This window comes from Macaca mulatta, chromosome 9 (assembly GCF_049350105.2).
Source record: "Macaca mulatta isolate MMU2019108-1 chromosome 9, T2T-MMU8v2.0, whole genome shotgun sequence".
In the NCBI taxonomy this organism is placed as follows: domain Eukaryota; kingdom Metazoa; phylum Chordata; class Mammalia; order Primates; family Cercopithecidae; genus Macaca; species Macaca mulatta.
Window position 1 is genome coordinate 75508058 of NC_133414.1, and position 12580 is coordinate 75520637.

General features: G+C 45.3%; 1 protein-coding gene across 2 annotated transcripts in view; it reads right to left on the reverse strand.

Annotated features, from left to right (window-relative positions):
• The window catches only part of VCL (vinculin), a 126507-nt gene that overhangs the window by 2745 nt on the left and 111182 nt on the right, over positions 1–12580 (reverse strand). Inside the window, exons 16-21 of one of the 2 annotated variants that reach the window (XM_015147270.3) lie at positions 12179–12481; positions 10227–10351; positions 8422–8607; positions 5469–5672; positions 3055–3258; positions 2485–2589 (exon numbers count right to left, since the gene is read on the reverse strand). In XM_015147270.3, coding sequence (XP_015002756.1) covers positions 2485–2589; positions 3055–3258; positions 5469–5672; positions 8422–8607; positions 10227–10351; positions 12179–12481 — 1127 coding nt within the window. The remainder of the gene's footprint in view (positions 1–2484; positions 2590–3054; positions 3259–5468; positions 5673–8421; positions 8608–10226; positions 10352–12178; positions 12482–12580) is intronic. The other variant, XM_015147272.3, reaches the window with a different exon arrangement.

Sequence of the window (12580 nt, forward strand, 5' to 3'; positions counted from 1 at the left end):
CAGCCTCCCAAAGTGCTAAGACTATAGGCATGAGCCACCGCACCTGGCCTCATTTTCTCCATTGAACCTATCATCACTAACTGATACACTACATATTTTACCTAGGTTGTTTGGGAGTTTTGAGGTTTTTTTCTGTCTTCACACTAAAATTTAAGTTATACAGAGTAGATTTTTGTCAGTGTTGTTCACTGTTATACCCCCAGTATTTAGGATGGTGCCTGGCACACAGGAGGTATTTCATAAATATTTAATTAACGAATTTTAAAAACAACCAAATGAACAAACCAAGCAGCCAACCACTTTAAACCCATGAAAATCTAAATACGTTAATCTTTCAAACACACAAACTTAGAGGACTGAAATCACATTGGTATTCTACCATAGAAAGTCAAGGATCTTGGCAATTCATCAGCCCAGTAATTCTAAGCTATTTTTGAGTCATGCATCATTTGAGGATTTAATGAAGGCGGGGAATTCTCCCCCAGAAAAAATGCACACATGCATAAAATTTGTACACTCAGTTTCACAGGCTCTGGTAAGTGTCATTGTGGACTGGAATTCCTCATCAGTTGTTCTTTTCACTTGGTCAGCAATGGGAGTCAGGCCCAGAGACATTCATAAAGTGAGGATTAGGACTCAAGATTTCTGACTTACGTCGTATGGGTTTTGGTTTTGGTTTTTGTTTTTGTTTTTTTTGAGATGAAGTTTCACTCTTGTTGCCCCGGCTGGAGTGCAATGGTGCAATCTCAGCTCACGGCAACTTCCGCCTCTCGGGTTCAAGCAATTCTCCTGCCTCAGCCTCCCGAATAGTCCTGTGTTTTTTCCATTCTATCATACTGTCAATTTCTACCCTTTTTAAAACTGGAATATTTAATGGAACATAATAGATGATTCTCAAGACATATTTTTAGTGGTTAATTGATTAAGTCTGTGATTAGGCCTGAATCTCAGTCTTATCCTTCTTTCCCCATTTTTTTACATCTTTCTTTGGACAGAAGCGATCACATGACGTAGAAACAGCCAAGTGTACAAACCCTATATAGAATATATGGAAGTTAGGTGTGAAGACACAGTTCCCATGGTTTGGGAGAAGAGAGGATTAGGGTGAGAGTTGTTGGATTAGAATATGGTAGCAGAAGCAACAATAATGGCACCAAGAAGAATGGCCACCTTATTTCTTCTTCTAAAGTGCCCCAGGGCCCTATCTCCTGGCCTAGAGATCAGAAACAGTTGTTCTTTCAAACTATTTTTGAGTTCCCCAAGGGGCGTGGGGGGGATTGTGTCTTTTAATTTTTTAAACTCCCTTAACACCTAATACAGTGATTCACCTTACACCATGTGTGACGAGCCCTGTGTGGCTAGTCCAACGAAACTGTGTACCTCATGTGTGATGAGCCCTGTGTAGGCAGTCCATCTGGGAATCTGGTTCAGAGCAGGGCCTCCCGGAGGGGAAATAAGGAGAGTAAGGGGTGCTCAAATGAGGGTTTCCTGAAAGACCTGGGCCAGGATTCTGGGAAGGAGGACAAACTTCAGGAGGTAATTGCCAAGGTATATGCAGGAAGCAGTGGTTAAGAGAACCTTCTCAGCACCCTTATTTCTATCTCTATCAGAGAAACCTAAAGAGAATATGAGAAGCACCTCCTTTGAGCTGTCATTTCAGTTTCAGCACAGGCCTAACTACCTCATGCCCCTGAAAAGCCTGCACTATTCATCCTCCCTGAGGCACTAACACCCAGAGAGCTGAAAAGCGGACATTCTCTCCAGCCAGAAACATACAGTGAGTTGAAAGGAACAGGCACTGGAGGCCTCAAAAGATCCAAACTTATTCCAAGGGTAAGGAACTGAGTGGAGTCCTAATTGCCACTGATCCACAGTATTATTTTAGACACTTAACCTCTCTAGACCTCAGTTTCCTATCTGTAAAATGACAATAGTTGCCCAAGAGCAATTCCAAATTCCTTTTATTTTATTTATTTATTTATTTATTTTTGAGATGGGCTATTGATTGCTATCTTGCCCAAGCTAGTCTTGAACTCCTGGTTTCAAATGATCCTACTGCCTGAGCCTCCTAAGTAGCTGGGACTACAGATGCACACCACCACACCTGGTTCCCAATTCCTGGTTTGTTGTGTTGTTTTGTTTTGTTTTGTTTTTTCAAGACAGGGTCTCACTCTGTCTCCCAGGCTGGAGTGCAGTGGTGCAATCACAGCTTACTGCAGCCTTGACCTCCTAGGCTTAAGCAATCCTCCTGCCTCAGCCTCCCAAAATGCTGGGATTACCTGCATGTGCCACTGCACCTGGCCCTAATTCCAAATTTCTGATGTATCTATCCAACACAGACTTTCCCCTCCTGAGAGAGTCTGAGTGCATCCCACGTACTGAATACTCAATACTTGATTCAGAAGTAAAAATTTCCCCGAAGTGGAATTACTGCAAAACAGCACAGAAGCTGCCAGCCAGAAACCAAAAACAGCTGCCACATACCTGCTCCGACTCCTCATCACTGATGTTGGTCCGGCCCAGCATGGTGGCCTTCACTGTGGACAGGATTTTGAGCTGGGTGCTTATGGTTGGGATTCGCTCACATACCTAAAGAGAAAGTTTAATTTGGTATCTTTCTCTGTTTGCCTCACCCAGGGTGGAATGCAGTGGTGCAATCACAGCTTACTGCAGCCTTGACCTCCTGGGCTTAAGCAATCCTCCCACAAGCTCCTTGAAGGCAAGACTTACCTACCTCTGTATTCCCAGTGGCTGGCACAGAGAAGGCACTCGATAAATAAGCAGCAGAATTCCACTTGTTTTTTTCCCTAGGGTCAGTACAATCCCTTTCTCCAGAAATGGAAGCATTCATTTGATTAGGAAGTAACCTTTCCTGAATCTGTCATTCCCAGTACATTTGTGTTTTTTCCTTTCTGCTATTTCTGTCCCCGGTGAAGTGCCTCTTTCTCCCTTACCTAGTTTTTCTCTCCTGCTTTTCTCCCTCTCATACCCTCCCACTCCAACACACACACACACACACATACATACACACACGCAGCCTCTTTCCCCGAGTACCTGTAAGAGGTTGGTTCTAATCCGTTTATCTGTGCACTGCTTGGCAACCTCCTTGGCCAACCGAGTCACCTCGTCTGAGGCCTTGGCGATGTCCTTGGCACACTGAATGAGCGCCCGCTTGGTACCACTGCCCCCTCTTACCAGCCGAGACATCTCAGCCATCAGCAGAGCCATGCGCTTGGCTGCTGCAATGATGTCATTGCCCTACAGGGAAGCAAAGATACAGTGTGAGCTCTGCCCACGCTCTGGCCATGTTAAGGAAGGAAGGAGAAACGCAGAGAAGAGGAGGGAGCTTGCCACCTTAGCATCCCTCCGGAAGGGTGAGAAGAGGAGAAAAGGGCCGTTCTTGAGTGATACGGACAGCACTGGAGGAAAAAAAAGAATGAGACAGGGCACGTGCCCAAGCACGCAGTGTGAGAAACAGAGAGGGGGAAGAGAGGAGAGAGGAGGGAGAAAGAAGGAGCGGGAGAGAGACATTTCCTGACTAAAAAAAAAAGAAGACCCAGATATTAGTCTGAAAGGGCAAGATGTGCACCCCAGGCACAGCACTGAACAAGCACTTTGGCATCTCCAGGTTAATCATATCAATAAACTAGGGACAGAGCCAACGAGCTGGTTAAATAGGCACTTTCATTTCTATAGGGAGAAAGCAGTAGAGCTGGCCTGAGGGGAAAAATACAGAGGAGCCTTTCCAAATGCTGAAATCACCCTCTTCATGCTTACCCTTGTTGCAAATAGCAGCCAAGGGCTCTTGCTAAAGAATGTCAAACCCCAAGTAACTATTCTCAGCCTGGCTGAGGGGAGGAAAAAAAAAAAAAAAAAAAAGATATTTTCTGATCTAACCTGCTCTGGCTAGCCCTCTGGTTTGTTTTTGTTTTGTTTTGTTTTTTCAAGACAGGGTCTCACTCTGTCACCCAGGCTGGAGTGCAGTGGTGCAATCACAGCTTACTGCAGCCTTGACCTCCTGGGCTTAAGCAATCCTCCCACCTTATTTGTCCCATCAACCTGAATGAACATGTTGCTTTAATTTTTCCCATGTAAAAGGGTAAAGAATCAATTCTTCAGTCCCCTCAGCTAAGGGAAGACTCCAGTTAAAGGAACCTTCAGCGAAGAGGATGCAAGGGAAGGCATCAGGAAAATAAAAGTCGTGATTCAGGCTGTAAATGGAACCCTCACTCCAAGGAATGGCAGTTTATCGTAGACTTGGCATTTTAGTTTACTAAAACCCTCATGGGTCATAAAAAAGAAAGATACAAGTTATTTATTCTGTGCCCATCTCATGAAAGCTCCTCTTTTGGCTGCTAACAACCCCAAGTCATAGCAACTGCAATGTTCAAAACTAGCTAAAAGGCCAGGCCCTCCTCATTTTTCCCCTCATGCCCTTCATTTCTCTACATTGCAGTGAGGCATACACAAACCATACCACTGCAGGGTGCTCTGCAAGAGGCCTCCACAGGCACCATGAAGCAGTTCATCGTTTATGCTGGGAGGGTGTAACATCTCAGGCAGTAATTGAGGCCGGAGAGAACGCAGGTATGGGAAGAAGTCAAGAAGCAAAGGGCATGTTAGACAAGGTCCTCTGGGTCTACCTCTTCTAGTGCAGACCTAGGATCATTCCAGGACCCCATGACCTTGGTTAGAAGATAGCATGGTGCCATGGTTAGTTACTACCCATCACTCTTCAAAGCCTTTCTTCTTGCAGCATGCCACCTTTAAAGGGAAAAGTGATCATCCCAATCGCCCTACTCTCCAAACTAGCTTTGGTTCATTCCTCAAGGCCAAAGTTCTATGGAGGCCTGTCTTGTGGCCTTGAGTACTCCGTTTCCCACTCCCACTCCCTCCCACTGAGACACCTGGACAGGCAGTCAGTGAGGCCCCATTCTCTGTGGACTCCCATCAAGGCCAGCATCTGCCACATAGCCAAGTGCAGGGCAGCATGCAGTCCTCCCCCAGAGACCCTGCCATATAAAGCTGCCTCTCACCCTCATCAGCTCTCCCTGAGCCATCAGTGAGGGGTCAGTCGGGAGCAGGCAAAGCTCAATGGTCAGGCCAGGTGTCCTCGTAATGGTCCACCATGGTTCCTGACCTGGAAGTCATTGAGAGATGCATCCACGGCTTCCCAAGCGGTTTAAAGTTCCAACGATGGCCACAAAGTCAGTAAGAAAAGGAATCCTTTCAAAAAGTGACCCCCCATCTCTCTTCATTCCCCAAACATAAATGCAGTCCAATTAATCTGGCATTAGCAGACCTATCAAACTTGTGAAGCCAGTCCTAACAACATGGTGCAGACAGACAGATGCCCGCCCTGCTCAGACTCACAGGACCAGCACAGATCATGAGTGATGCAATGTGTCAAGGCTGCACATGGCCGGATGCATATGGAGCAGCCCCCAACTGGGGGTGCTGATCAGTACCTTACTAGACCACTTGGTAGCTTCCCGATGCAAGGACTGAGCCGCGGCCAGAATGGGCTGGTTGACCGGCTGATTGGATGGCATTAACAGCAGCTCAGGTTCGTAATCGTCTTCCATGTCAGGGGGGACAGGGAACCCAGCAGCATCGGCCGCATCTGCCTCAGCTACAACACCTATACCCACCTCAGCGGCTGGGATGCCCGGCTTTGTCGATGGCGGGAAGGATGAGAAACAGGGATAGTGTTAGTAAGAGCAATAGGACTTGGGAAACTGGGCTTCAGCTGGTTTAGTGACCAAAGCCTGCCTAGGATGAGAAAGAAACATGTTCTCTAGGAGCCTTGTGTACCAAGCTTCATAGAAGGGGGAATTCTCAGCCTCCAGCGCTACTCAGCCCAAGCCACCGTATGGTCAGAGAAGAAAAGGGACTCACTCCAATGGCAAAGGGCTTCTGGAGAAATCTTTACACCAAGAAAGCAAGTGGCATCCATTTCTTTAATATACTTGATACTAAAGTTAAACCTCACAAGAGTGATTCTCACATCAGAATATTTCTGAGGAGCCAAACAACCAAACGATAGTAGCAAATTACCTTTAAAAGGAATCCAGAGAGAAAAAGTAAATGCAACCACACAAGTTACTTTGAACGGAACAAACTGAACACTGCTGGATCATATGGTCACTGTTGTACATTTTCCTGGGACACAGGAGGCAACTTGGGTCATCTCTGCAGCTGCCAGACACAGATTATTTCCTTCATGAGTTAAAAGTCCCAGAATTAAAAATGATACATCAGAGGTAGTGAATACCAAACTAGGAAAGAGGCAGGAAAAACAAACACAATGGTAAGTGAAGAGAACTTAAGTATCCCACCGTCACCCAGCTGTAAGAAGCCTCAAGAAGCCACCTCGTCAGCCACCCATCTCAGGGAACATCCACACATCAGACCAGCTCTCTATCCCCTCAAGGTCTTCCAAGGCAAAGCTTCTACCATCTCTTTTTGCATCCATTGCTAGTACCAACTCAGAAAGCTGCTCCTTGGGTACAACCTAAATTTCTTGCAAAATAGGTTCTCACTCACACCAAACTGCTTATCTAGTTCACAGATAGAATAATATGTGAACTTGCCAAGTGACTGCAGCTGAGCTCGCAGAATCCAAAATTGGTGCTCATTTAAGAATGAGAATCATGATGGAGAGAACATGAATTTAGAACCAGGGATGGGGATTATAAAAGCCAGATGCTGAAAATAGACTAACGTGGAAAGAAAATTAAAAACTGCCACAACGAAGCCAAACCATTTATACGAAGAATGGTGAACACAGGTTCTTTACATCAAACATCTATACTCAAGAGGAAGTAGTTTATATGGAATTTTCTCTGAGGTTGTTATCACTCCTAAAAGTCTTATCCTACACACAAAACCTGACTCCAAAGGGTGACGATGTTGGAGGATTCACGGCCAACAAGGGGTTCAGGTACCATCTGAACTCTTGCCTAAACTCAGCCAAGATCCACCTCTGCTGCTCAAAAGAAAAGCCAGCTCACTGCTGCTAAGGCTCAGAGTCCCACAGTGTACAGAGACAGATAGGTTGACAGACACACAAACAGATATTCCTCCCCAGCCCAGTACATACATGGTTCAAGTAGCTTCTGACTTCACACAACTCAAAGTCAGCAAACTCCTGATGTTCCACGCTTCAGGAGACAGACCTCAGGACTTCTGGCCACAAATGGCAGAGTGGGGCAAGTAATGTGGGCCAATGCTGTCTGCTTTTAAGTTTGTTTGTTTCAAATAATTCATGTATATTTTTTGTTCTGCATAGTGTATCTTGGTTCATTGTAATGAAATTTAAATTTCCTTTAAAATTTTCACTGTCACCTCCCCCACTCCCCATGCACAGTGGGACTCTGCCACATGCAGTTGGAGAGATACCATTATAAATAATTCTACAGGTCAGGTCGAACACCAGCAAAGTCTCCCTTCCGTCTTAGAACCTGGGCTCACAGCTAACAGTTCAGCAAAATACAGTGTTAAAAACCAATGTGAATTCCCCAGCCTGAAAAAAAAAATCCAAGATCAGCTGCAGGTGCAGGAGGTCCCTGAGGAAGTACAGTTGGCACAAGAGCTCGAAAGCTTTGAGGATGTGCAAAGAATAAAGGCAAATAGGTGGTGGGAATAAAGATCTAGGGTCATAAAAACATTAAAGAAAAAAGATCTAGGGTCATATTAGAAACAGTTTAGAACTAAGAGCTACCTTTCACTGCAAGGTTAGCAATAGTATTCCTCTTATCTAGAAAAGCTACTGCTCACTTTTCATCATTTAGGGGAAAATAGGCAAAAGTTATTCATAGGGCAAGACTGCTGTAGCATCCATATTTTTACCAACCACATTAATATTTATACCTTCAGATTTGCTGAGTAAGAGACAGCCTGGAGCTGTCTTAAGTTGAGAGATAAAATGATTCTGAGAAAGGACAAAAGCATATGGCTTCTAAGATACCAGTCTACTTGCTTCTGTGAAAAAAAAAACAAAATGCAAACATTTCATCTAGCTTTAGCACAGTCCACAGAATTCATATTTGGAGCTCTGATAATTAGCAATGTAGCATCTAAAAACATTTGCAGTTACAAGAAAGATAAGCAATTTCTAAAAGACCCCAAATGCCAAAGTCAAGGCAGCTGGCACTCTAATGGACAAAGAGGACAGGAACCCTCTTCTCAAATAACAGGCACCCTGGCTCTGGCTTTTGCAGCTTGAAGGAGAAATCATCAGGCGCCAGAAACATCTCACTAAACCACAGGTAAGAAGAGGAACATGCTATTGGCAACACAGGAACTAAAGGAGAGAGAAAGGGTGACTCCAAATAGACTCTTCTTTCTGGGCTGTGTGCATGGTCCTTCATCCTTTCTGAGAAGACATCCTCTCTCAACAAGAAAAGCTTCACTACTTACCTTGCTGGACCATTTGCGAGCTTCATCATGGAGCTGTCTGGCAGCCATCATCATTGGCTGGTTAATCACCTCCCCGGCCTTCTGCTCAGGGAACTCTTCATCCTTTTCCTCTGGTGGTGGGGGCCTAGGTGGAGGGACCTCACCTTCAGGCAGAGGTGGTTTGGGAGGAGCAAGCTCATCTGTTAGCTAAAAAAGAGAAAACAAGTTGTAAGTAAAGTCCTAAAAGAATTCCCCGCCCCCGGAATTCTTTCGTTTCTTCTAAAAAGTGTCCCTAGAAAATCCACCCACATTCACTCCATGTAAGACCACCCACACTGAGCCACAAGGACCACCTGCTTCAATCTCAACAGAAGCAGGTTTCTCTACAAAAAGCTAGCAGTGGCCGGGCGCAGTGGCTCACACCTGTAATCCCAGCACTTTGGGAGGCCGAGGCAGGTGGATTACCAGAGGTCAGGAGTTTGAGACCAGCCTGGCCAACATGGCAACACCCCATCTCTACTAAAAACACAAAAATAAGCCAGGCATGGTGGCATGTGCCTGTAATCCCAGCTACTCGAGAAGCGGAGGCAGGACAATCACTTGGACCCAGGAGGCAGAGGTTGCCATGGGCTAAGATCATGCCACTGTGCTCCAGCCTGGGCGACAGAGCAAGACTCTATCTCAAAAAAGGAAAAAAGAGAAAAAAAAAAAGGCTTGCAGCTGCTGTTTTGGTTGCAACTCAGGGAGATATACACAGTGCTACCAGATGAAGGATTCTCAAAAAATCCCTACAAAAGATGTAAGTTCTGGTCCCGGTTCTACCAAAAAGCAGCTACATAGGCAAGTAACTTCTCCCCTTGGCCTGAGGTTCCTCATCTGTCAGTGAGGGGTAACTAGACCAAATGACCTCTAAGATCCAGATTCTAAATGGCATGACTCTATTGCTCACATAAGAAGCCATTCCCCAGGAATAGCCCTCTCTCCCAGCTCTAAACACCCACCAAGAGCCCAGCTGGAAAGAATCTAAGAAGCGTTGAAGGCTGGGAAACACTGTTCCTTAGATGTGTGTGCAATGACCCAATTTTGTACTCAACCAACTTAGAAACTTAACATCTTTGAATGACATTAAATATGGGAAAGTAAATCAGATTATTGCCTTGATAGGTTATTTACAAAGTCAAGGTATTTCTAATACTGTTAGTTGGAATAAGTGTCTAAAAATAATCACTATTTCTGTTTCTGGAATTTGTATCTGCAACATATTGCCTAGCTAGCTTCTTCCTACACCATGTAAAAATATATTCACAGTACTTGCGGGGGGTAGTGGGGAAGGTATCTAAAGATCTTAAATTATAGTTGAGGAAAAAAATTTTAAAAGCATATATCTTGTTACTTAAGAAAAAGAAGTCAAAGGAAAGAACCACCACAAGATTTCAACCACCTTGGTTCTACCATTGTCAACTAAGAACACACCAAATCTCCTTACTACAAGCTGTGCAGATTATTTTACCACAATGCACTACCTCATCACTCATCACATCCACACTTACCAAAGCCAGCTCCTCTGCTCCAGCCACTCCCCATCACAGCAAGCCACTACCACACACACCAGTACTACACACACACACACAACCCATGCATTTAAGCACTAGGTTATAACTCCACTGGATTTAGAAATGAAAATCAAGATCTGCCTCCCACTAAGCTTCAAATGAAAGCTAAACGAAGCCACCTAGTGATGGAGGCTCTAAAACACAATCTACCTCTCTCTTGCTGCAGTCTCAACACCTTCCTGCTCAGTTCTCCGCATCTCTGAATTTACTTACTCGGAGTTGTTCAAGGTCTGGTGGAGGAGGCGGGAAGTCAGGCTCCTGAGGTTGGAAGGCTTCTCTGACCTTGGCCACAGCTCCCAGGATCCGATATCCCGAGTCCAGGAAGCTCTTTTGCAGTCCTAAACACAAGACACCCTCACTTTCAGCTGGGTGGATCAGTGCCCCAAAGCACTGTCTGTGCAGCAGCAGAACTGGTTCCATGAACAAAAGCTGGATGTGAAGCTGTCAGTAAACATCACGGGCAGTGATTGAAGAGGGAGGGAGGCAGGACAAGGCAGATGTTCTGAGGCCTGCAGAGCGTTGGAAGCATCACAAACCAGCTGTTCTTTTAGTGTTCAGGGTGCCTTCTTGGCTGTACAACTAACAAGTACGCAGGAGATCCCTGGGTGTGAACACTTTGGGCTCAGGTGGCATCCATCGCCTCTCTTATGATGAGGCAGTCAAGAGATAAGCCTGCCCAACTCAGAACATGGGAGATGTCAGTTTCAGATTGGACATACATTCCCTGAAGTACTTCTCACCTTTCTCTCTACTCTTTTGCTCTACTTGGCATTCAGTATGTTAACCCTTATGCTAAGCTGCGCTACTCTGTCCAGTTGCCTGGAATTCAAGAATCTACTCAAACTATTAGAAACTCCAGTTTTGGAAACCAAGCATGTCCTTAGTGATAATGGGTTGAGGATATTAGAAAGATTCTGCCTGAACCAGAGATGGATAGGGGAGCCCCTCCTTCCTACTCTCTTGCATTGACTATATTCTACTCATAGACAAGACTGAAAACATCAGATGTTCAAAACAGGAAGAAATTCAGATGATTTCAACCAAAGGAGCGGCTCCCATTATGATCTGCCATGGTAGTACCAAAAATATGATCCAAATTCACCTAAAGAAAACCCAGATTTTTTTTTAGGTGTAGGGCCTAGGAGACCCACAGATCACCTTAAGCCCTCCAGATTTGATAGAAATTGAGAATGCTTTACAGAGAAAAAATGCATTTTAAGAAAAGCCCAAGAGAAGTTAATGCCAGTTACATAAACTAAATGGACGGTAAATTGGTTATCGTGCATTTTTTGAAAATTTTCCAAAATAATGACTGAACAAGGCGAGGAGCTATTTAGCCAGACCATATTAAGAAAGCACAGGCTGGGTGCCTGTAATCCCAGCAGTTTGGGAGGCCGAGGCCAGTGGATCACCTGAGGTCTGGTGTTTGAGACCAGCCTGGCCAACATGGTGAAACTCTGTCTCTACTAAAACTACAAAAAATTAGCTGGGTGTGATGGTGGGAGCCTGTAATCCCAGCTACTCGGGAGGCTGCAGCAGGAGAATCACTTGAATCCGGGTGGGGGGGCGGAGGTTACAGTGAGGTGAGATTGCGCCATTTTACTCCAGCCTGGGCAACAAGAGTGAAACTCCGTCTAAAAAAAAAGCCCAGAGGCTGGGCACAGTGGCTCACACCTGTAATCCCAGCACTTTAACAGGCCAAGGCGAGTGGATCACATGAGGTCAGGAGTTCAAGACCAGCCTGGCCAATATGGCAAAACCTTGTCTCTACTAAAAACACAAAAATTAGCTGGGCATGGTGGCGCACACCTGTAATCTCAGCTACTCGGGAGGCTGAAGTAGGAGAATCGCTGGAACCCAGGAGGCAGAGGTTGCAGTGAGCTGATATCACACCACTGCCCTCCGTCCTGAGAAAGCAGAATTCAGTCTCAAAAAAAAAAACAGAAAGCACAGAGAAGTTGGTCCAGAAAAATTAACATACAACAATCCTGCTGATACTGCAGAGATTTGGATGGAAAAAGATTAATCTAGCATTCTCGAACTAAATGTCTATAGCTTTTGCCCCCAGACTTTGTATGTGGTGGTTGTGGGGTACATATTCCCTCACTATCTTTCCTGAGTTAACCTCTCAGCGGAGGTGAGCCATAGTGCCATGCATTGCTTACCAGGGTCAGAAATGTTTCCAGCCACAGCTTTTGCATCCATCACCATCGGGGAGATGGTTTTGCTCAACTCATCAGAGGCGGCTTTCACAGCCTCACGGAACTTGGGATCCTCGGAATTCTCCACCTCCCTCTTAGCCACCAGCAGGATCCGGTTGGCCCGACGAGCAATGCTGGTTGCCCCAGCAACCAGCATCTGAGGCTGAATGTTGGCCATAGCTACCTTGCACTTGTCCAGGTCTTTTTTAATTGCTTCTTCCGAAGCATCCAACAGAGATTTGGTATCAATGGCTTCGTCCACCAGCCCTGTTAGGAAAACAGAAATGGAATTTAGTTTCAATTTAGAAGAACAGAAACTCCAAAACACTGTTATCCACTCAAGTTTCTCATGAGAAAGTATAACAT